This window comes from Spodoptera frugiperda, chromosome 7 (genome assembly GCF_023101765.2).
Source record: "Spodoptera frugiperda isolate SF20-4 chromosome 7, AGI-APGP_CSIRO_Sfru_2.0, whole genome shotgun sequence".
NCBI lineage: Eukaryota > Metazoa > Arthropoda > Insecta > Lepidoptera > Noctuidae > Spodoptera > Spodoptera frugiperda.
In genome coordinates, this window is record NC_064218.1 from 1,087,588 (window position 1) to 1,112,906 (window position 25,319).

Below are 25,319 nucleotides of genomic sequence, written 5' to 3' on the forward strand. Positions count from 1 at the left end.
ATGTTAATAAGGCATTATGATTGACATTTTTGATATAATATTGCTTGATTATTTATTTAATAAAAATATTGTAAATAGCAATCACTTTTTCAATCTGAGACATATTCCATCCACAATGATGTTCATAGTATAAAATATAAAACTTTATCATTACATGGTACATTTGTTTCATGGTTGTTGAACTTTCTCTTGCAGCCTGCACTACATTATTGCTGTTCTTAGTACTACAAGGACTTAAACTACGATATTTACACACAATGTTGCACTTTGCCTTCATATAAAAATATTCAAATCAAGGCAAGGACGCATTTAATGCTATTTCATCATCACAAAATTTCTCTCTATTCAATTGATCCAAATAAGTTGCAGATTCTGATATGCATGGTATACAAATTGATAGGATAGGACATAAAACTATAATCATGTAAAATAACAAGTCAGGTAAAGTAAAATAAAATGCTGACAGCACCCGGGAGACCAAAATGGAACAAAATGAGATTCTATAAATGCTAAATCTGATAAAAATAATTACATCATAAACTTTCCATGGACAATTAAAATGGATTGTTGTTGGGAAAAGTTTAAAAATATTACAAAAGGTTGAGTTGTCTTTTGTAGACATGTATTGCGGTGGTACAGTCAAGACAACGGAGTATCTTATATATGACAACAAGAAATTATGATACCAGCTTGAAGTCATTAGTCTATAATGTTTTTCAAACATTGATATTGCACTAATGTCAAATAGAATACTCATCTGATTGGCTGGTTTTCCTGATAATTAGACAGTGCACACAAAATTAATGTAATGTAACACCGCAATACAGTCTAGTTTCGCTTAAACTAAGATGAACACTTGCTTAACTAACACTAAATATTGGAATGGAGAAAGGAATTGAGGTTGAAAAGTTATTTGAAATATTTCATGGAATGGGAGCTTAACCAGTTTATATGAGGCAAGTGTTATATGCTGAGCAATACAAGTATCTTGGAAGACCTGAACTTCTTTATTTAGCTTGAATTTGCTGAAATAATAATTATTATTAATTGACCAATTTTCAAATACTAAAACGCCACTAATTTTTAAGACGCTTTCAAGAATAGTTCTGTCACTACTAATAATTCATAAAATGATAGAGATAGCACGATATTTAAGTACCACTTAAAATTGAGTAGCATTTCAGTACTTGGGCGCAAATATTTTAGAATACTACGAAAATAATTACATTTTTCATGCAAGAATATTTTTGTTCCAAATAGTACTTGTTTGTTGCAAAATGATACTTGTTTTTCCTTAACTACAAGGCAGTAGTGAATTTCAGGCAATTTTCCTTACAAATAAACTGGTTTATGTGATGTGTTTATTTCTTTACAATTTATAACTAAACGGTGGTTAGTTTGGAACCTAGGTCACACACAGGACCTTGAAAGTGTTTTCATGTTTTAAATTGTGAATATTGTAAAAGTCACTTGGCATTCTCAATACCACGTTTTCGGATACTCAGTATACAATGTGATAGCTGTGGGACTTCTAACCCGTTAAGGTTGAGTACTACATCTAATTTTATCGACAAAAAAATAATATGGGGGGTTGAACCCCTAATTGAAAATATTGAAAAGATTTTTCGGTAAAAATAATTCACAAATGATTTTTTTTCTCACCAAAACATTATCAAACTTATGAAAAGAGTAATGAATTAGTTAGCCAAGGTTATTAGCTAGCGTTTGTCGTTTTTTTTTTGTTTCTACGATGCATACAACCTTTGATATCAAAAAAAGTAAAAAAAAAATATTAAAATAGCCATAATTTTTAGGGGGAGGGGATTCGACCCCTTCGTCCCCCGACTTTTGTCGATAAAATTAGATGTAGAACTCAGCCTTAACGGGTTAGAAGTCTCGCCCCTATCACATTGTATAAGAATGGTTCTACTTTATTTAAACCTATAAAATACAATACGATCCAATGGGTTTCTAGCTGCAGATAGCATTAAATCGTAATGGATAATGTGCAGCTGCCAATACAACTTACTTAAATTAACTTTTTGTGTAATTTTTGACACAGCTTACAAAATTATTCATCTATCTAGACTTCTAGAGATTGCTTACCAATACATACATTTTTATATAGTTGCCCGATTCTTGTGAGTGATTTCGTAATACAATTTTATGTTAGTTTATAAAAATACTTGGATTCAATATCCATTTGATAATTAATCACTCATACTATTGTCTTTTAGCTTAACATTTTAGTCAACATGCAAATAATTGTTTTACTTAATATAAAAAAAATCATTTATGATTTCATTTGCTCTTGAAAATTTGTTAATAATTAATTGTATACATACTATCTACATAATGGGTGTTAGCTTTTTGCAATCTTAAAAAGGTTTATTAACAGAATGACTATAAACTAAGTTGGATATTTGGACCTTGTCTCCGGGACAAGAAAACCAATGATTTTACAAATGGTAAAGGTCACTGGGAACAAAAAAATATATCCCTTTAGAGCATAAATTGAGTCATTCTGTTAATAAAGCGTACAGTTTTGGTATTCTATCCCATATTTCTTCAAATATCGATTGCTTGTACGTACCTATGAGATTCCAAATAGAGAGACTTGTGGTCTTATGTACCGAGCGACAGTTAGTATAACCGCTATGAGGAGTAGTGGCGTGGCGAGCGTCAAGTGTCGCGCGTTGTTGTAAATGGCGCAGTATGGACACTGGGAGGAGCCACACACTTCGCAAATGTTCAGGAGATACGTCGGCAGCGCGTCGAATATACTTTCGTTGAATCGTTCTGTTGGTGGAATTAGATAGTCAAGAGTCAATTCATTATACTTTGATTATTATTGAAAGGGAGTTTAGAGTGTATTAAGTAAAGATTTATGTGTGAAGAATGTTACTTACCAGGTGCATAGTAGTCATAGACACGCATCGGTAGGTATCGTGACATGTTGGCGACCGGGAACCAACGCTCTATCGTGAAGTTCACACACGTCGGCTCTTCAGACAACTGTACAGGAGGTTACTTTATTAAGACTCAGACACTTACAATTACATTCAGACAAACACAAACCAACAGTCTATGCTAACTTCAACTTATTCAGGTGGAAGAAGCCAGAAAATCTTATGGTCAAATACTCAAACGTCACTCAATTTTAAGACGCGCTAAAGAATAGTTCTGTCCCTACAAATTCTTTGTAAATGACAGAGATAGAACGATATATAAGTACAGCTTAAAATTGAGTAGCATTTCAGTATTCGGGTGTTAGACACTCTTCTGGTTTATAACAGGCTCTTGTCTTCCTTTACGTCTTAAAATTGAATCTATACTAATATTATAAAGCTGAAGAGTTTGTTTGTTTATTTGAACGCGCTAATCTCAGGAACTACTGCTCTGATTTGAATAATTGTTTTTGTGTTGGATAGCGCATTTATCAAGGAAGATTATAGGCTATAAATCATCACGCCATGATCAATAGGAACCGAGCAGAGCGGGTGAAACCGCGCGGAAGTAGCTAGTATGATATACTTACATAGTCAAAGTAGAAGAGTATCTTAGTGGTGAGATACTTGGCTCGCTGCAGCGTGGGCACCTTGCGCGCCAGGACGTAGGCGTCGAGCTTCTGTTGCTGGATCATGTAACCCGTCGGCACGCCCACCTCCAGCACCGCCATGCCGGACCGAGGCGACTCTTGGGTTAATGTCCAGCTGCAAATGTAACGGTATTGGTATTAAGGAAGCTCGTTAAATCACTTAACAGTGTATATGAGACACAATAGGAAATTAATCACAAGTAAACCCTTTTACTGGTGCAGGCAATATTCATGTCACCAACTTTTAAACTTTTTCTCATACGTCATTTTACATATTTCTCATTTTATTTTTTGGACATAAAAAAATGCTACCGCCAGTAAAAGGGTTAACTTTCCAATGAATAAGATCAACAATGTTTTTTTCGTCAGTAGCCAGAAATCCATTGCTGTACCTTAAAGAGTGCGCGAGTAACCCCAAGCTTAGCAGTCGGTTTGAGGATTGCAGTTAGATTAAGAACAATTTAGAGGACACCACTGGCTTTCTTTGATCTATCGCAACTTTAGAACACATTCCATTACAAAAAACGTATAGTAAGCATAATAACGTACCTGGCACAGCCCTGGAACTCGATATGCGACTGATTTCTCCCGTAGAAGTGGTGCGAGGAGACGAGGGAGAAGCAGTTGACGGGCGGCGGCGTCTGGAAGCGCGCGATGTCCACGTTGTACTGCACCGACATCTGCAGGATGGCGTAGCCCGCGCCGCGCGCCGTCACCTTCACCGTGCCCCACGCCTCGGGGATCTACGCAGCGTAATCATTCATGTAATTCAATAAATAAAGCTGTAATAGTCACTAGTCTATAAACGAGGCAATCACGTGACAAAAAAACAGCATAAAATATTAAACTATTTTTCTGTACCAACTAAAAAAATGTATTCTTAGCTAGTCTGTGTTTCCTGAAGGTATTTTCATTGACCAAAAAAACAGCACAAAATATTAAATTATTTTACAAGACCAGCTAATACGTGGAATTCTTTGCTCGTTTGTGTTTCCTGAATGGTATTTATTTTACAGTCTTCGACAGTCATAACGTGCCTGGCTCAAAGCCGGAGTTGGTTGGTACCTGGCTCTCCTTTTACACGACTGGGACATTGTGATCCTCAGTGTAAAAACAGTGAAGAAGATATTATAAATAATCATCATCTTCAATAATAGCCCATAAGAATCCATTGTTAGACTGTGGATATCTTCTACATAAGACGGGTTTTCAGTACACATTCAGCAAGCACACAGAAAAATCTATACTTATATTATAAAGCTGAAAAGTTTGTTTGTTTGTTTGTTTGTTTGAACGCGTTAATCTCCGGAACTACTGGTTCAATTTGAATAATATTTTTTGTGTTGGATAGTAAATTTATTGAGAAAAGCTATAGGTTATAAAACATCACGCTATGACCAATAGGAACCTAGCAGAGCGAGTGAAACCGCGCGGAGGTAGCTAGTATATAATAATAAGCGGCCTTACTTATAAAAATCCACTAATCAACAGCTAAGCAACTAATTAACTAATAACTCATTAACTCCTTAATTATCAATTAACTATTTCTTACTTATAAACACTGCTTATTAGTCACTTAACTAAGCAATGGTTAATTAACGTTTTAGTCTCTTCTCTTAAATCTGAAGGCGTTTTAATATAAATGGAACTTTTCGAAGCCAATGCAATAGCAACTCTTTTAGCATTTCTTGATAAAATCTGTTGGCTCATGCCATGAATTTCCGCACAGTCTTCTTGAATCTCATGGCGGCCCCAGTATCTTATAGCTGCCATTACTTGCAACTCCACAGGTATACTGCCGCCCCGGCTATCCATGGACAAGTCGTTTCTTAAGATATTTATATTTTTTACCATACTCGTATTTCCTTTACTGAATCTGTAGCAATGCTTGAAGTCGCTTTCACTATATTCCTCCATTGGGTTCGATCTTGAATTATATATTTTTACTCTCCTTCTTGATATTCCTGAAATTTCTTATTTCTTCTATTTCGTCACGGTATGTGCGTAATTCATTATCGTCGTGAAATATACCTATCCATTTTTTAATATTTATCTACTTCACTTTCCTAAGTAGCGGAACAAAGTCCAGCAAACAACACAATTTAATGCGAAGTTTGCATGTGGTGTTATTGTTGAGATATACCACAGCTGTGACTTTTACGAATTTCGGACGCCATTTTGGTAATTAAGTCTTTAAACAAGGGTAATACACTGATTAAGTTGACAGCTATTTAAGCAGTCGCTAAGACATTAGTTAGCGTTAATCATCGTTTATGAGTTAAAATATTTTTTAATAGGTATTTTAACCGTGTCTTAACTTTAGTGATCGTTTATAAGTAAGGCCGTAAGTCTTTGTCTGCCAATAGAAAACTGTTGAAGGCAAATCCTCCGCTAACGTCGGTCACCGGTGACAACCACGGCGTTCAATGTGTTAACAAGAAAAAGCATTAATTATACTAACATCAATGAACTGCATGACGGCGAGGTTATCGTTCTTGACGTGCAGCGTCCTGGTCTCCCCGGAGAGTGCCACGGCGTCCACGCTGACGGTCAGCGAGGACACGTCTCGCAGCCGCTTGCGGTTCGTGTACTCGATCAGGGCGCGGAGGGCTATGTACGTGTCCTGGGAACGTTTAATGCGGGTAAGTTAATGCTTGGTGAAGAATTACGTAATTGTATATCATAGTCATTTAATGGTTACTTAACCCAGTCCTTAGCAATTGTATTCGAAACGAAATCATTACTAGGGAATAGTTTAAGTAATCATTAAATGTCTTTCAATATGGCAGTTCGAATATTTTGTTGTGTGGTAAATTTATTTTAAGGTAAGCCAAGTTATTTGATCATTGGTATTCACATAAACGGAAACAGTGACTGCTGAGTTGAACAATGTTTAATTATAAAAGCCATGGCTTTGCTGAAATGCACAAAGATCATTTCAGAATAATAGCAACTGTTTCTATTACAAATTAAATACTACTTGGCTCACTGTACAACAAGTAATTTATATTAAAACAAGTATTAACTCATGAAAAACATTATACAAAAGTATAGTGTAAAAATGTCATTATAACAACACGTTTAAACTATCTAGCTTGAACGAACCTGTGTAGAAGCCCATCCGCCATCTTGCAAGCGTTGTGAGTTGAGCCACATAACTATAGGCTCGTTGTTATCCTGGTGGTCCATGCAGGCCAGTAGCGCGTACGCCGTGGCTGCGATGTTGTTGGAGTCGTACTTGTACGGCAGGCGGGGCAGAAGGAACGGTTTCTGGTTCTCCATCTTGTAAGGAGGCTGCGGTACTGGCTCCTTGCCCCAGTAACTTAGACCACCTGTTCAAATATTACTTTATTAGAAAGAACATTATTTTTTTACTGAATATGGTCATGTGACAAAGTCACGCTTCGGTATGAATAAACTGGCTCGATGGGAGTGATAACACGGCCTCATAGAAAACCGGTTAAATCAGTTAAAGAATCCGAAGCTACCGGAGGTCCAATATCCTTGCAAACTCTAATCCCCAATCTTCAAAGAGTCAGTAAAGTCCAGCAACCTATTTGTACCTAAGTTTTTTAAGGTAGGAGAAAGATTTTCTCACGAATAAGAGTCTTGTTGTGACTTGAAATTAGTAGAGCTTTTCTACATTTATGTGAATAAACCGTTGGTATAAAGGTTGGCAGATAACTTGGCAAAATTTTGTTATAATTTTTTTTCAAGAAAATTACTTTATTAACTAAAAGTACGCGGACGCGTACGTATAATTGTCAACGTCGCCGTGTCTGCGCACCATGCTTGTGAGGATCAATCCCTGCGCGACTGGCAGACCTTTCTTATTATTTAAAAAAAATATTGCTAAGTTACGTGCCGAAGACTATAATAATTTTGAGAGGGAGAGTGAGAGATTATAGTTAGTGAGTGGGCACATACCTTCGTACCGCTGCCTCCGCTTGAGCAGGCGGTATGCGTGCTCGGAGCTGGGCGCCTTGGAGTAGGTGAGGGCGTGCGCGACGAGTGCGAGCGAGTAGGGGTCGCCGTGCTCGTGCAGCAGCCGCAGGTGCCGCTCCAGCCACCGCACGCCGCGCTGCTGGGCCGACGACACGCGCGCGCTCAGGCCCTGGGGGAAACGTCGTTAGTACACTACTTCGCAACTAAATTTAATTACTAATTAACACTTCTAAAAAAAGGTGTTTGAACAACCCAAAGTAAAAAGGGTAGATGAAGACACACCATAAATGGAAATGTTTCAATCAATTTCATAAAAATAATCTGGGTTATATTATTATTAAAATTGCCAACTTATCAAATAAGAATGAGAAAACAGATAATGTTTTAATTATGTATTAATTGTTAATCTTAATTATGTTTGTATTGTATTACGTTGAAATTAGCCGTCATAATTTAAGACTATATGATCAAAGTGATATCACAAAATCTTTACCTCTCTCACTCCAATATCCTTGAGATTCTTGACAGTTTCCAGAGTGATGACAACTTGAGCAGTCAACGTGATGTTCCGCTGCATTATTATCGAGTCATTTACCTGTTGAAACAAACAGTTTATTACATTGTAAACAACATTTTATTATACATATAGATATAATATTATATTATAGACGGTTTTCTGTAGAATGTTCTCGATGAGGTTGAAATCAGTATGCTACATATAAGAACTATTATAGGTAAGCGTCTATAGGCCCGCATCGTACGCATCGCATACATCGTACGCATTCCGTATGACGTCATTAGTACGCATCGCACGTAGGCACTGCTGCGGTGCGTACGATGCGGATCAGTGGACGCAGTTGTATGAGTTTTTATACAAGACAAATTAAAATCCGTTGCGTGCGATGCCTACGATGCGGGCCTGTGGACGCGTATCTCATAAAAACATTCTTATAACCCACCAACTATCTAAATAAATATTTATGGTAAACTAGCAACCCGGCGAACTCCGTTTCGCCACCAATAATTTTCCCAAAATTTTCTTTGCTATAAACCTCACGGAGCCCGAGACCTTTCCAACGAATGCAAAACCGTGGAAATCGGTTCGTGCGTTCTGGAGTTATAGCGTCAGGAAGGAAAACCCGACTTATTTTTATATAATAGATGAATAAGTAGATATATTACTTCGATAGCAGAAGGGTCGTGCCAGCCAGTATTGCTGAAGGCTTCTCTATAAAGCGAGCTGTTCTTGGGCACCACGATGGTAGCGTTGTCGTTCCTGTTTGGTAGCCACGTCACCTCGTAGAAAGCACCTTCCGGAGTCTGATGGTCCAGCACCCAGGATACTGCCGTTGATATCACCTGTAATTATTCATTTATTAATTACAGCTAATTTTTAATTTTTATGAATCCTTATGTTACTCGAAATTAGTTGAGCTTCCTCGTAATGTTATATGGAAGCCGTAAGTAGATTGTAATATATGTAATGCATAAGTTTTTACCTCAGGGTCGATGTAAATAAAGTTCTCCCACTCGTTGAACGACGCATCTTGGAATATTTTCGCGCAGAATGAGGTCAACCACACACTTGATGCAGATTGGTTCCTATTGAAAACAAATAATTCAGTTTAGTTCCATTATAAAATTCGATTTCGGCGTAACCATTTTTAACACTTAAAACGCCACGGGGTTCACCGATGACCGGTGTTAGCGAAGGATTTGCCCTCAACGGTTTTCTATTGGCAGTCAAAGACTTTACAGTTAATTAATAGAAGCATGCCTATTAAGCTCACCATTCTATTATTAGATATTTTGATTGAATCCTAAAACTAAACAATAATTTCTTGCAAGTTTTTCTACCCAAAAAGTCCACCTAAGTATCCTTTACTAAACAGGCGCGTTTGTGGTCATTTCACCAGCAGTAATTGAGTACTTATAGGTAAGTATTAAATGCTAACTTACCAATCGCTTCTGAACAAGCTGAAGGAACCGTCGGGCTTCATGAAGGACAGCTGTCGTTGGTAGAGTATGTTCATGTGGTAGAAGGCATCACGCTCCAAGGTCCTGTTGCGCTGGTTGATGAGACGCATGTACAGCGTCAGGTACATGTTCGCGGCGAAACTGAACATGTTCTGCTCTGCTGAGTCCTGTGGGTATAAGGGATTGTGTTATCATGAGAATGCTGAAGAATGGTCTCGCATAAAACTTTCGTAAAAAAACGCTTGTTTCGTAGTTAAAGGCGGCTTCATAATCACTATCCTCTCCATCGTCGATGTCCAAAGGCCGGCAATGCACTTGTAACTCAGTGTTGCGACTGTCGATGGGCGGCGCTGATTGCATACCATCAGGTGATTCGTATGCTCGTTGGCTGCCATGCCGATTTTACAAAGGTATTTCTAGTAAATTGAACTACGAGAGAGAATGAACATGGTTGACACTTTGGCACTATATTGTTTTTTATTAAACAACCAAATCTTTAAGACAACATTATTCTTTTAAATTATTACCTCCAAACTAGTAAAACAACTCACCATAGGCAAATGTAGCAAGCTGCTAGCGTTAACAGGCATAGTGGGGAAGAGAGGTCCGACGACATCTCCGACGATGGATATCCGGGCCTTGTTGGAGCCAAACACGTAGTACCGGTCCACCTCGTAGGGGATGATGGGCGTCTCCGTGACGTTGACGTGCATGTATTGGAACACGTACGCGCGGTTGGACAGGTCCAGCAGCACCGACTGGTGCCGGTACTGCGGCAGGCCGTCCGGCTGCAAGGGAATGTTTGTTGTTAGTACGATTGGCTTATGAATGGAATTATGTTGTGTGTAGAAGTAACGGGTTTGAGTTATTCTTTTTTTAGTAATATAGATATTGGTTAATATTACAAAATGTTAAGTCATCAGTTATCCTTTGTTGTTAAACCTACGGATATAATAATGTAGGTACATGATTCACTATAGGTATATAAATGCTTTCCAGTGTTATTTATTAAAGTTTCACAATCAATCTTGATCTAAAATTTCTGGATCAAGATCTGTTGCTTTGAGTTTCGGTTCTAAATATAACCAATATTGGTTCAGAGAGATTGTTAATTTCGGTGATTTCACCATTATCATACCAACCACAAGACATCTACTGCTGATCATAGACCTCTCCAATGACTTTGGTGATTTTTAGTATTGACTAGCAAACTCAGCGATCTCCGTTTCGCCACCATATTTTTTTTCGAGAGACCTTTTCGACGAATGCAAAACTGTGGAAATCGGTTCGTGCGTTCTGGAGTTATAGCGTCAGGAAGGAAAACCCGACTTATTTTTTTTTATTTAGATAATTTGCAGTACGGTACCTGTACGTTGATCTTCTTGACGTAGTGGTGCTGCCCCATGAGCGTGGCGGCGTGCAGGCGGACGTGTATGTCCCCGAGGCGCGTGGCCACCACGGGCACGTGCACGGTGGCCGCGTCCCCCGCACTAATGTACACGAAGAACTGGTGCTCGCCGAACGACGTGCGCGGGTTGTACGAACGGACCTTGCATACACATATACATTGCATTTAAATCTCTTACACTGACACGGATTTTTTGTAGGCAGAAGTACACATTATAGCATACAATGCCACACATACAGTATACCGAATCTCTAAATTATCAAAAGTCGGCGAAACACTTGTAACTCCTCTAGTGTTTAAAGCGTCAATAGGTGGTGCCAAAGGCTTATCATCAAGTAAAATTGATCACTTCAACCGATCTATTTCATGAAAGCAAAAGAAGATACGCGATAATGTTAACTTAATCAAGAAGTTGAAGTTGATCTAATGGCGTATAAACTTTAAAAAACGCTATTCAAGAGGCAAATAACATAACATAGGTAGAGTCGTAATACAACGATAGTACACAGTGTATGAAGCCAAGTACGTAAGGAAATAAAAAAAAGATACTGACGATGCCATTCTCCTCGACGTGCACGAACTTGTAGTCGGGCGAGGCGGCGAGCACGACGACGGCCTCGATGTCCTGCGGCTGGTAGTTGAACACGACCACGCGCAGCCCCACCTGCTCGCCCTGCCGGCACTGCTCGGGGCCCTCCACCTTTATGAAGAACGGCAGCACGCCCACGTACTGCGGACAGGAATAAACTTGTTTAGTATACATATAGATAAATCTTTACGACTGAAACTTTCTCAAGAATCTGTCTATCTAATATGTAATAAAAACGGAATAGCCCCACCTGCTCGCCCTGCCGGCACTGCGCCGTGGCCCTCCACCTTTATGAAGAACGGCAGCACGCCCACGTTCCCGTGCGGACAACAATCAAAACATTTAGTATCAGTATTACCAATTCTTACAATTGGACCCCTTAGCTTCAAGAATCTGTATCTCGGTCATTTTTGACGTTTATGACGTGAATAGAAAAGCCAAATATTAGTGGCAGATTTATAATATTAGTAGGATAGACAAACAGTTGTGGCGTATTAAAAACATTACTTACTTGCTTCGGTTCCGTTAACATGCCCAAACCGAGACTGGGAGACATACTGAACGCCGACACTATCCAGTGAGCTGGTATCTGTAACATTTACTAATATTGTAGAAACATAATACACATAACACAACGAAAGGATACGTAATCCAGTATACGTAATCAGCTATTTAATTATAGGAAGTCAATATAATTTTGAATTAAAATCGACGTGGAAATTATCTAAAATCCTATTTTGTAGAGGAGACCCATAGTAGTTCAGTAATCTCAGTCAGCAGGTGTTCATAACTATGAGGTAATTTACCTGTGGCACATCGACAGTGAAGACGTATCGTCCGTGCGGTCCAATGTTCACATCCCGCCACAGCCACACGTTGTCGTACTGTCGCTGCACGCGGTTGAATCGGAACTTGCGGAAGTGAGTCAGCTCGAATGACTTGTGGAAGTCGTTCTCACCTGATAAAAGAAAGAGAGTCATAATTATTGTAAAAGGTATTTAAGTAGCAGCGTGACAATCGCCGCGTCGTGTGTCACAGAATGTTGCTCATGAATATGAGCTTCTAGCATGGCTTGCAACTAGTCGAGTTCCTCGTCAAACAGTCACGTGAGTAAGCCGATAACATAATAATTAGTAAGGTATTTAGAATTTATAATTTTTACAGGGATTGGGTATTTTATTAATATAATGAGTGCTGATGATTGAGAGTGGAGAAATAGAATGTGGTGACCCAAAGTTATGAAGGAGGAATACATAATAATAACAATTGAGTTTTGAATTTTTCCAACTACTTTCTAGACTTTTTGTCAATTAAGTAAGAAATAAAAGCGATTGTTTCTAGCAAATATCGGGCACGGATTTACATTAAAAAATGTTGTAGGTTTTTATTACGAGCCTCATAAACCGGGAAAGTAAAAGAGTTGCGGTGTAGAGACTCTGTTTGGTATTGATAATTTTAAGAGTAAAATAAAAGAGTATATTTACAGTTAGCCTCGTCGGTATGGTCGGGACAGTCGTAGGCGCCGTCGCAGCGCTTGCTGAGCGGGTAGCAGCCCCCCTCGAGGCACTCGCCGTAGCCCTGCGACACGTTGCACGTACTGTAGCGCCGCGTCACCGCCACGTCGCTGAACACCAGCAGACCCGCGTACCTGAACAATATTGGTTACTTGTAGTAACATACATTAGCTGGATATACAAGTTATAAGAGAAAGAGAGCCATGTTTCGGCACTCATAGGCGGGCTCGATCGGAGTGATACCACAATCACGGCCGAGCAGATCACCGGTGTGAAATAACGCTTGCGTTATGATTCATCGTAAGAGTGATTTTACCGGATTCCCAATCTCAACGATACTCAAATCCCCAATTCTCATATTCTTAGCACTCAAAATGTGGTGTTTAGGGTGCCGATTGCTTACCATCCGGTGGCATTGTCGGCTTATCCCATAGAAAAATGTAACTTGCCTAGCTGATAAATTCTGTCGTGGACTGCTGAACGTCATGTTAATGCCAAGTAGTGCAAGTTTGAACTACATATTTTATCAGAAAATAATTAACTACTAAATAACATCCTGATGAATTCACTCAAGAGTACTTACGATATAATGTTTAAGAAATATGTACCTTACAACAATCCAATTTGGGTGATGTCCCAAGTCCTTTCATCAAAAACGATTATCTTTTTTGCTTAGCAGAGGACGAAATGACTACAAATTCCATAATATCGAGTACGGGTTAAAAAAGAACTTACTCGAAGGTCCTGTTGGCGTCGATGCCGAAGGTGGAGGAGGGGAAGTAGACGAGGTCGTCCGCGTCGCCGAAGTGCGAGCGCCACGTGTACTGGAACGTGCCGTTGGTGGACTCGTCGAAGTGGGACATCTTCGATATCACCTGCCACACACAACGTACATTAACATACAACTTAAAGTAAGAGATAGAATATAGCACTTGCGCATGCAAATACTGAATAGTTTGCGCAACCATAACATTAGGTCTTGTTTAATAAAGTGAACTAGTCTCATAAACTTTATCTCGTTTCTAAAATGCTCCAGAAGGATAGGCGCAGGTGCACATTAACATGTCAAATTAGAATTATATTATCATTAGTCATTAGTAGTTCGATGCTGTATGATTAGTAGACTATTAAGTCTTATTGAAATTGGACAGCATCGAACATTGAACCATAATATTTTCGTTTGACCACAACGTTAAAATATAGAATCAAAATTAAAACTAGACCTCTTTACCACAGTCAGACACAGTCGACAAGAAAACGTAATTGTTATTTTATTTAGGTATGAACATTTTGTTTAACATGTATAGCCGACGTAGCTCCCAAAAGGTACTAAGATAACACACGAACCTTGGCGTATGTGAGTTCGTTCCCGGCCTGCATGGTGTAGAAGGTGTTGTCGATGGCGGAGAGTCCGACGTAGGCGCCGGGCTCGCCGTAGATGGCCACCTCCACGCGCTCGCCCGTGCGGTGCTTGCGGTTGTTTATGAATACTGTGAACTGGTCAACAATGGAATTGTTAGCTTGTGAAACAAGAATATATAGGTTTTATTGAACAAATAAACTATATACCAACATCTAGCTAAAGTTTGTTTGCACACTAAAATTATAAAATCAATTTGACTTTTAGTAACAACTTATTTGTTTAATAAGTAAACTATTTGCGGTATGCAAATCGTTTCAAGTTTTGCTTAGTCCTTCTAATGGAAATAAATTAATCGTGTACAAAGACAATAATCGTAGTTTTAAAATTACTCTATATTCCAAATCAAGGCACTTTGCAGTTGCCAATTTGCACGTACATTGTTCCTAGAGATGCCGTTGACTGGGAAGGTGAGCGAGTCGGCCAGCACATGTCCCCGGCGCTGGGCGCTCCACACCAGGACCGTGGCCACCGGCGCCATCTCCGCCGACACCGTCACCGCGAACGTACGGACTCCCTCCTGTAACACGTACTCATGTTAATAGCTGACTATGGAACTCTCATACAGAAATCTACCAAACACTTTTTATTATTGTAACCATCATTTTTGTCGCCAGATACCGACATTGTAGCATGAGTATAATGAGCAAGAAAACTGCATTATACCAAGCTAGTACCTAACGCTCTGTCCACTAGAGAAAACTACATCTATAAATCCTGCTTAGTAATGTATGAGTTCATAGCCAACAAACAGACATGACAGAGAATATTTTCATTTTTTTTTTAAATGTTGCCCTACACTAGGATCTTCTCCTGTATCGTGGGTACGTTTACAAACATACAAGTTCACATACACATGACAGCAGAACCGAAACAACAATTTGTGGATCACACAAAGAGTTGTCCCGTGCGGGAATCGAACCCGCTACACGTTGCACGGCAGCCAGATGATCCAGCCACGTGTGCCAACCGTGCAGTCATTGTCAGTCAGCATATAAATAGGCTGTAAGTTTACCTGCATGATCTCCTGTCCACTGGTGAGGATGATGCCTTTAGACATCACCACGTAGTTGAACGACTCCATGTAGAAGTTGCTTTGTACGTGGAAGATTATGTACTCGCCCACCTGGGTTAAAATAATAGAAAATGTTACATTACCATAGTGAACAAACATATATCTTCTGCTGCCATTCTAATTATGGACTTTTCTTTTAAAATAATTCAAGTAGGCATTAAATCGTATATACAGAACACAATCGTATATACAGATATTAGGACAATATGATAGGATATTTCTCGTAAACATGTACGAGAAACGTTTTTAGAAAGCACTAACTGTAACCCTTAGTATGAAGAGGCCAATCAACGCCGAACGCGCTGTCGTTTCGATAACTTTAAACGTAAAGCAAATTCATACTAAGGATACAGATATTTCGTTGCCAACCTTTTGGGGATGTATCAATCGAATGCGAGGTATGGAGCCCACATCAACATTATAGCGCTATTTACTGATAATGTGTGATGTTACTAAGTTGCTAAGGTATGTAGAGTGGGTACCCTGGCGTCAGTAGTGGAGGTGGCGATCCGTATGTGTTGGTTGTTGGCGCTGTAGTGGGCCACGAAGTGCACGTCGGCGGCGGCGTGGGACCCCACCGCGTCCACCAGCTGCGCGCTCAGCCGGACCCCCGTCACGCTGTTCAGGACCTCGCGGTAGTTCGGGTCGGACTGCAGCCCTGCAATTATGGTACTTGCTTATGATACATGTTTGCAGGTCAAAATTGAATAGGTCGCAAATGGAATAAGGTGTAAAGGTTTTTATTGTGTTGATATTTCAATTGGTTAAGACCATACATACATATAAGAAATTGATTAAGGTGTTGGCCGCCGTCTCTTTGGCCAGAGTGCTCACAGCGTGTTTATTTTTCTGTTTATGCGAATTGGTTCGTTAACTTGGGGCAGCCAATCAGAGGAATAAACGCGGATACATTTTGATGATGTGATAAAAGAAAAAAATCTATTATCTATATTATACTGTGCTATTAGATATAATAAGTGGTAGTATACTAACGCAGCAGTTTGTAGAGATCCAGCTTGAGATGCCAGACGGCGTCGTGTCCGGGCACGAGCGTGGGCTGCTGGGGCTCCACGGCGCCGCCGCGGCCCTCCACCACCACGTGCACCTGCAGCGACACGCCGCGCGCCTGCCAGCTGGGCAGCGGGGACCCGTCGTGGTACGATACCACCATCTGGGGGGGAGGACAGTATTATTTACTAACGAAATTCTTTAACTATCTAAGTAACTTTTGATGTACACAATATAATGAAAATAGAAATAAGTAAAAATTACGAAACCATTCTTATTACTCATTTATGACATACAAGTACTTATACAACTAACTAAATGGCTGTCCTCTGTGAAAAACACTTTTCGTACACATATCAACTTGTAATGAATTATTATATGTACATAATATGTATTGGTAACTTATTTATGTACAGAATGCGTTTTAACTTTCTTAAACGTTAAAAAAATTCGTAGAGAGTTTTTAAGTGCTCAGAAATATACTTACATAAACATCAAAAGGCATGGAAGGTTTGAAGACTTGAGGGGTTCCACCGAGGAAGGTGACCTGTAGCGAGGAGTTGAAGATCCTGGCGATGCTGTATCCCTCGATGACCTCGTCCAGGAAGGGGTCCCCGACTGACGCCGTGATGATCACCTCCACGCCGTCCAGCGTTGGCACCAGCTGGGCCAACTCCGACATCGGGTATTTGAAGTCGTATGTACCGTTGAACTGCGAAATTATTAATGAAATACTTTGATTGAACATTTACATCTTCTAATTTCATTTGCTTTTAAGATAATGATGTGTAACCTAATTCAATTAAACTTAATTTGAGAACTTAAGTTTAAAAGCAGTTTGAGATTTTTTGCATTTGTTTTGCTCTGCTGATATTGATTTCTTTAAAAAAAGGTGTGTTTACAAACATATAAGTTCACAAACACATGACACCCAGACCGAAAGACAACAATTTGTGGATCACGTAAAGAGTTGTTCCGTGCGGGAATCGAAGCGGCTACCGTTACGCGGCAGTCGCTTGCCCAGCCACCGCGCCAGCTTTACAGTCGAAACACTTCAGTTCCTATTTCTGCCCTTCGAGCTGGAGCCCCGGTAAACCCGATTGGTAGTCCACAGCTCCGGATCAGGCGCGATTAACAGCTAGTGTTTAAATAAATATTAATAGATAAGATTGACTCACAAATCTCAAATAAGGCAACTGGTCGTAGTAAGGATTGTTGTAGTAGTTGTTGTATGTTGTCGTAGTGGTGTACGTGTTGTAGTTCGGGTTGTTGTTGTTGCTGTGGTCGATCGCGTACTGCGTCGGGTCCGGCTTCGGCATCCAGAATGGGTACTTTTCATCCTAGGTAGAATAACACGGATTAATACAAGAATAAAAACTGACCTACCGCCGCACTCAGAGTCATTTAATGGTTACTTTACCCGTTCCTTAATACAGTGTGGCAGTTAATAACACATAAGAAAATATTTACTAATTAAATCTTTCTCTATTTAGTTGACTAACTGATATTACTGTTTGCTAGTTTCAGCATTGAGAAAGTAAAATGATACCCTGTAATTTTGTTCTTGTTTTCAAAGTAACAATTTTTTCTCAATAGTCGCGTAGAAGTATCGTTTAGTTCTAGGTACTAACCAACATATGTAACAACATTCTGAAGTTTTCAGAGGCTTAGGCTCAACTCACACCGAAAGAGCGGCGAAGGGCAACCAAGCGAAGCGCAGTTTCAGTGCACTATGAATTTGAACTTTATTTTCATTACTATACCACTTAATATTGCATAAGCCGGCCGGCCGATGGCCACGGCGCCGCGGGAATTCCGACGAATTCCACAAACGGAACCGTTCGACTGCGCGGGAAGTCCCGAGGATGCTCGAGCTGTCAACTGGAAGTCCCGACAATGCTCGAGCATCGCAAGCGGCCGCTGGCAATATCCTGCCGCTCGCACCCGCTCCCCGCATGCGTCGTTGCCCGCGATTCATTCGTGATCATTCCTTGCAGTGTCACGAATACAGAAAGGATAGAAATGGACGAAGAAAAGCTTATTTATTAAGTGTCCTCGAGTTTGTTGAAAGTAAATTGCGCATAGAGAGCGAGCGACCAGTGAAATCATTACGGGTGGGCTCGAGAAGGCGCGCGGATTTCCGCGACTGCTCGAGAAGGCGCGCGGATTTCCGCGACTGCTCGAGAAGCCGCTGCGCTTAGCTTAGTTGCCCTTCGCCGCTCTTTTGGTGTGAGTTGACCCTTAGTAAGAGTTTTTTACGTCAAGGCGATAGTAGTTTCGTAATTAGAACTCTTGATTGGTTGGTTAGTTGAAGCTGGCCAATAAGAGCGCCGAACATTATAAACGTGTCGATCGCGTTAACGTTAACCAAACACGCACTAGGCCCTCTAAATTATGACTTCGCTAATGCAATAAAACTTTTTTTTTATGTTAAATGGGCCGACGTTTGGCCGCTATCTATCTAAACTGCAATAATCACAGAATACTTACAAAGTTGAACATTCTAGTGACGACTTTCTGCGGGTCGTACCACCAGTCGGGTTGTTCGAGCTGGTTGGGCTGGCCCGGTATGTAGCGCGGCTCCTTGTTCACCACCCTGCCGTACTCGTCGATGTACGACTGTCCGTAGTTGGTGTCGTACTGCTGTTGTTGGTAGTTCGAGTCGTTGTAACCGTTGTTGTAGCCGCTGTTGTAGTTGTTGTTGTAAGGGTTTTGGCGTACTGCGGACAATCGTTGAGTATTTTTATAACATTCATGCAATCTCTATTATTTTTTCTAAATAAGCCATATTCGTCAAAGTTTGTTCATTTGTACTAAACCTGCTCAAATTGAAAAAGTTATCATTAATCAAATCATTATAACACTTCTTTTTTGTATTAAAAATTGTTTTGCTCTCCACGGACTCGAGTCCTTGCCCTTGTCATACAATTAGTTACAGTTTTACTGTCAAGAATACATACATTATAACATGTTCACAACTATCTTACTCCCACAAGAACGCATGTCTCATCTCATCAAGCTACAAAAAAGAACTTATCTTCAAATTACCTTAAATCAATAAACTCTTACCTAATATTAGAACTTAAGACGGGATATTTACAATGTTTATATGTGTCTATGAGTTTCCATGGCGCGTTAATCTGTGATCAGGGCGCTTGCAACAGTGCCGAAATATTGAAAACTCATAGACGCAAATGAACATGGTAAATATCCGTCCTAAGTTCTAATATTAGTGTTAGTGACCATGTCAGTTTAAAAACTTATATAAACTCTTACCTCGAGTATACTGGTTGCCACCATACCCAGCAGGGACTCCGAACTGTCCTCGGTTGTTGAACTGTCCCTGCGTATAGTACCTGGGCCGGTACTGAGGTATGGGCCGGATGGTCGCTTTCAAGGTCAAGTTGCCTCGCACCGGCGCGCCCGACGTGTAGTTCGCCATTATACGACCGTGGATAAATGGTTCAGTGTTGAAGAAGAATGCTGGCATCGTAACGTTCACCTAGATGGGCAGATGAGTAAAAAGTTATGAAACTTTTCCACGATTGATTCACTTCTGAATAAACAACAGTCGACTGTAACTTGCTTGTGGCGTAGAATCCCAATTTTTTATAGTCTTTTTATAATAACTATCGTTTGACATACTAAATTAACTAAAAAATCACGGTTTACTCACGTACATTAACGGTGAATGCTCTACAAGTTTCGAATCACAAATGGATTAGTCCCCTTACTGTGATTTTTTAGTTAATTTCCGAAATTCGAATTAGAAAAACACTATAGCGCGTATAAGTTCGCAGATATACGCTTGTAGGTTATAACAATTATTATTGTAGTTGATATTTCACAGGCCTACATAATAATATGTCGCTAATGGTAAACCGTAAATCATAAACAAATTGTTATAATACTGGATACATACCTCATATCTAGTCTGATAGTACTCTTCAACAAGGAAAGTGGTTTCTTCGATCTGTCCCAGGGCTTCCACTCGGATGGACCACTCGCCGAACAGAGGCTGGTCCGACATCTGATACTGCAGACTTACTGTACCGAAGTTACTCTGTACAAATAACAGGGAATATGAGTATATTTTAATTCATTTTCAACCTTGTTTCCAAACAAATAATGTTGAATTTCATATGTCATAACTTTTCGTTGATAAACATAAGTTTTCTATTACTTTATTTGTACAAGAATCGTTCTAAGCTAAATGTATCCTACTCCATTATTAATGCTACTACATGTATACGATTTTTATAAGTTCAACAAAATGTATTGATAGTCTTAAATAAATATATACATTGAATAATTAAATGCAACTTCTTTGTGACTCCATTAGTAAGTGAACAATGAATTAACATAAACCTGCATAATATCCAAATGAATCCATGACCTTAAACTTTGAGGCATTGTTTATGCAGCAACACTTTAAAAAAAAATATTTCTTACCAGTTACTTGTACTATTATAGGGCTGCCTATAAAAAGCTGTGTATACTTTTTTAGAGCTCAAGTATGTATATAGTATAAGGAGTATTTTAAACTATTAAAGAGCTATTTGACTAGGGAAACGGACTTGTTGTTAAGAGTCCAATAATATCTTTCCGAGTGACTTAGTTTAGACCTATATTGTTTTAACTATCTATTTATATCGAATCTTACATTTTGCAGTTTTATATCGCAAACTGTGTCTGTAAGTAGAAATACCGGGTCATACATATAGTGGGTCGTAAGATATCTTGTGTCGTCGTGTGTGGAACATAGATTGGTTGTAACAATGACGTCCACTTGATCCTAACAAGCCTATCCGATCGTGTGGCACAAGTGCACAATAGAACATTATTCACTTATTGTGATCCTATCAAACTTTGTTGTGAATAAATGGTGTCAAGACTGCAGAATTGCAAGACTTCATTTCTTCTTAAAAATGTTTTAGTAGATATTACTGAATGGGCAGAACATACAATGCCTATGTATTTAAGCATCCATTATAACTAAAAATGTTATTTGTTGGTATTGTATTGTAACATTTTTCTAAAATAAACTTTAGCTCTTAAATGTTTATCTACCACTAAGAAGGGTTAAAATACGTTTTTTAAATATCTGTGGTACTTGAAAACTTTTCGGTCTGTAACTATAGAGTTATTCAATTCTGTACTAGAAAGTCGTAAGGACACTTGAATATTAAAATGATAGTTCACCTGTCTAGAAAGCCATCTCTTCATGATGCGGCCATTAGGATCCAGGATGTACACATCGATAGCTCGACCGAATGCCTTCAACTCCGTGTTTATGGGAATCACACGGAAACGAACTGAAACAACAAAACTTTATGAGTAAATATATAAATTCACCCGCAGAAGCAATATTTGCAAGTGCAACTACAGAACAAGCGGTTTTAGGGGTCCAAGTTGTATGAATAGCATAAAGTATTAATGAGTATATTGGCTCTTTAAAGAATAAGAATGCTGAAGAATGAAAATCAACCTTATTAATCTGAGAGTAGAATAGTTTGTCGACCTTATTAGCAATTGTTCAGTTGTTATCCAGGATGTCAAAAAAAAAACTGCTAGGCCATGAAAATAGGTATTGTAGATTCTATATGTATATATAGGACAGAGGGCACTTTCTAGTTTATTCTATATCTAAAACCACTACAATTTTTTTTTTGTTTATTTAGTATTTTCTCCTGTGTCATGGGTGCGTTTACAAACATACAAGTTCACATACACATTACGCCCAGACCCGGAACAACAGTCTGTGGATCACACAAAGAGTTGTTCCGTGCGGGAATCGAATCCGCGACACGTTGCACGGCAGCCAGTTGCCCAGCCCCCGTGCCAACCGTGCAGTAGAATTATTATCAAATTGCTCACCAGTTTGTCCCTGCATGTAGACAGGTTTGTCCATCTGTATAAATATGGTCATGAATCGCCTGGAGAACATCAGTTGAGACTCGTTGACGAAGGCGCGCCCTCCGAATGGAGTGTCCAGGTACAGACCTTCGACGCGAAGCTTGTAGTCACCTGGCACTGTGGTTGGAGGTACCTGTAGAAGTAATTGTAATGATGTAAACAGTACAGTCCATGTAAGTACTATGAGACAGTGACACTGCTCTATCTGAGGTCTTGGTACGCGTTTGTTTTACGTTTAACGAAATCGAAACGAAAGCGCGTTCGGCGCTCTGATTGGTTGGTTCATTCGAGCCAGCCAATCAGAGCGCCGAACGCGCTCTCATTTCGTTTTCGTTCAACGTAAAGCAAACTCGTACTAAGGGTACTGAGCTTATGATAGGTATTCTATCATATTATTAAATTTAATATAGAAATGAAGAACTCACCCTCATATTCAATATCTCCGGCACTCCTTCCTTGACTCTCTGGTTGACATCAGCAATCTCCACTCCATTGCAAGAAATGGAAGCTCTGATGGTCATCTGCATGCGTGCCTGCAGGATGTTGGCCGATATCTTGTATATCTGGCCAGGACGCACCATCTTAGATGCTACTATGAAGTATGTTCTGTGAAATAAGTGTGTTCTAACTTAACAAGCATTCTTTTTATGTCTGTTTCTTTAACTTTAGTCTATATGTAGGCTTTAAGCTGTTATGTCATGGAAGGTGCAAAACCTACCAATAGCAAATACCAATGTAACTTTATAAAGATTGTTTAGACACCACTGAAAGGCAGTGTAGGAAACCTGTGCTTATAATTTCTAATTATGAGTGAAACTACTAGGGCTGTGGTTAATTACTAGTTATGTTATGTAACTTAGCCAGTATGTTAATTGTTAAAGACTTGTCCAGGCACAAAGTAGACACTATAGGGGACCTGATTTTGCCTTACTAAGATCCTTATATGATCAGAATCGTTTTAGAAGAGCAAATTAAAATTCAAGCAATCTATTTAAGCCCAAAATTGCATATAAAGCTTAGTATAGAAACAGCAAAAAGGTCATTGACCATCTTTTTTTAATGTGTTCAAGTTAATATTTTTAGCCTTTCCAGAAGATGATGATGTGATATAATAAGTATACTTACGCTTCATTGATAATGACACTGTCATGTTCCAAAGGAGCACCCTTAAAAGAAGTACTGTATGTTCTGCTGGTATCCCACGATGGTCTCGGAGTGTTATCGGGAGTGTACTGGTTCAAATTATAGTTCACATCTGGATTCCTGTTCTCAAACTGATTGTACCTCTGATCCTGGTCATATTGGGGGCGACTTGGATCATACTGTCCCCTGTTTGGATCATACTGACTTCGATTGGGGTCATATGGACGATTGGGATCATATTGTTGGTTTGGAAAGTTCTGATTGCGGTTTTGATACCTTCTGTTTGGATCATACGGGTTGTCATACTTTGGGTCAGGGTTCAGGTAGTCATTTGTGGGGTTTGTCTGACTGACATCTGGATTGTATGTAGGAGATGCATAGTCTTGTGAGCTGCATAGTTCTAATACTGTTGTAGATAGTATGTATGTTAATAATAAGAGATTCATAATTCAGTCTTGGATTTTGACTGCCTGCAAAGAAAATTACATTGAAATTTTATAGAAGTCAGTAATTAATATTAGTATACTTATTCTTAGTGTAATATAATGCCAATTAGAATATTTATTCTTTTTATCTAGATGTTACACCTATCTACTAGATTGTGTTTTGCTTTTTTATGAAATAACATCTGTACATACAATTCCACTGTTAATTGAAACATTCCAATTTAAACTTCTTTGGTCTTTCGTTGATAATTTTATCATAAATCACTTGTAAACTTAATAATAACAAAAGTTATGTTCGAGTCTTAAACAAAATCCGTAAATCTAATTGTATTGGCAATTATTTATTCGTTAGTTTACATTCGAGATTCGAATTCGCAACAATCGTTGGCCGACATAAACATCAACTATTGTCAGTTAAAGTTCAGTTAATTATATAACACCGGTCTCATAAACTAAATTCTAGCTCAATAAGTAAAGATAGAACGAGTTTAATACTCGATTAACCTTATTTTTAATTTAATAATAAAGTTAACAATTCTCTTAACCTGAAGTCAACGCCCATGGATACTCTCCGCTGTTATATTTTAAGCAAACAACACAACCACATTTGCACTAAAACTTCACTGTCTACTCAGAAATATGTAAACTCACTGTAATTGAAAGAAAATCATTTAAAATAAGTTTAATTCAAATAAATAAACAAGAACGTTAACAACGTCCCATTACTCACTTCATTGAGAAAACGAAAACGCGATTGTCGCGCAGCCGCACTTCACCACGCCCGGCTAGTGTCACGCAAAACCGGTAACTTCCGATAAACTGTCAATATTTTAGTTATTTCTGTATGTATTTGTTTTAGGTTTTAGAACGTTAATTAAAGTTAGAAAAATTAAGGAATACGAATAATAATGTAAATTCAAACATAAATTGTATTATTGTTGTTTCAATCAGTCGATTAGTGTGACTTTACACGATTTTTTGTTGATGGCAAGTAAAGAGCAGAAAGATCAGTTAAATTTAAAGTAGGTACTTACGACAAACGTTCGATTTACAAAATTATATTATAACGTACGTAAATTTCTTATGTTGATTAATTTGTTTTGTTGACAAATACCTAATGTTGTGTATGGGAATCGAACCCTCTACGTTGCGCAGTGAGTGATACTTAGTTATCCATGCCATGTCAAAGTCAAAGTCAAAGCATTTATTTCAATCGAACCCCTAAATTAGCGCAGTGAGTGATACTTAGTTATCCATGACTCCATATCATCCTTACTGCA

At 39.0% G+C, this 25,319-nt stretch overlaps 1 protein-coding gene across 3 annotated transcripts; it reads right to left on the reverse strand.

The window, feature by feature from the left end:
• Positions 1 to 1,914: 1,914 nt before the first annotated feature.
• Positions 1,915 to 24,872, reverse strand: LOC118266494 (CD109 antigen). Of its 3 annotated transcripts, XM_050695202.1 has the most exons (34): positions 24,770 to 24,827; positions 24,585 to 24,689; positions 23,576 to 24,063; positions 22,876 to 23,056; positions 22,412 to 22,583; positions 21,737 to 21,849; positions 20,457 to 20,597; positions 19,811 to 20,036; positions 19,025 to 19,254; positions 17,713 to 17,874; positions 17,022 to 17,246; positions 16,520 to 16,697; positions 16,009 to 16,184; positions 15,467 to 15,577; positions 14,831 to 14,971; positions 14,379 to 14,528; positions 13,767 to 13,906; positions 13,002 to 13,165; positions 12,324 to 12,475; positions 12,029 to 12,106; positions 11,482 to 11,658; positions 10,887 to 11,069; positions 10,072 to 10,308; positions 9,503 to 9,687; positions 9,043 to 9,145; positions 8,726 to 8,902; positions 8,037 to 8,138; positions 7,526 to 7,712; positions 6,704 to 6,930; positions 6,060 to 6,221; positions 4,148 to 4,341; positions 3,539 to 3,713; positions 2,910 to 3,015; positions 1,915 to 2,799 (listed from the first exon to the last, which is right to left on the reverse strand). In XM_050695202.1, the coding sequence occupies exons 3-34, from the start codon at positions 24,037 to 24,039 to the stop codon at positions 2,594 to 2,596; spliced, it is 5,625 nt and encodes a 1,874-aa protein (XP_050551159.1). In that variant the 5' UTR covers positions 24,040 to 24,063; positions 24,585 to 24,689; positions 24,770 to 24,827; the 3' UTR covers positions 1,915 to 2,593. The 3 variants fall into 3 exon arrangements, with proteins under 3 accessions (XP_050551159.1, XP_050551160.1, XP_035435862.2); XM_050695203.1 differs by lacking the exon at positions 24,585 to 24,689 and having other exon boundaries at positions 24,770 to 24,872; XM_035579969.2 differs by having other exon boundaries at positions 24,585 to 24,810.
• Positions 24,873 to 25,319: the final 447 nt, after the last annotated feature.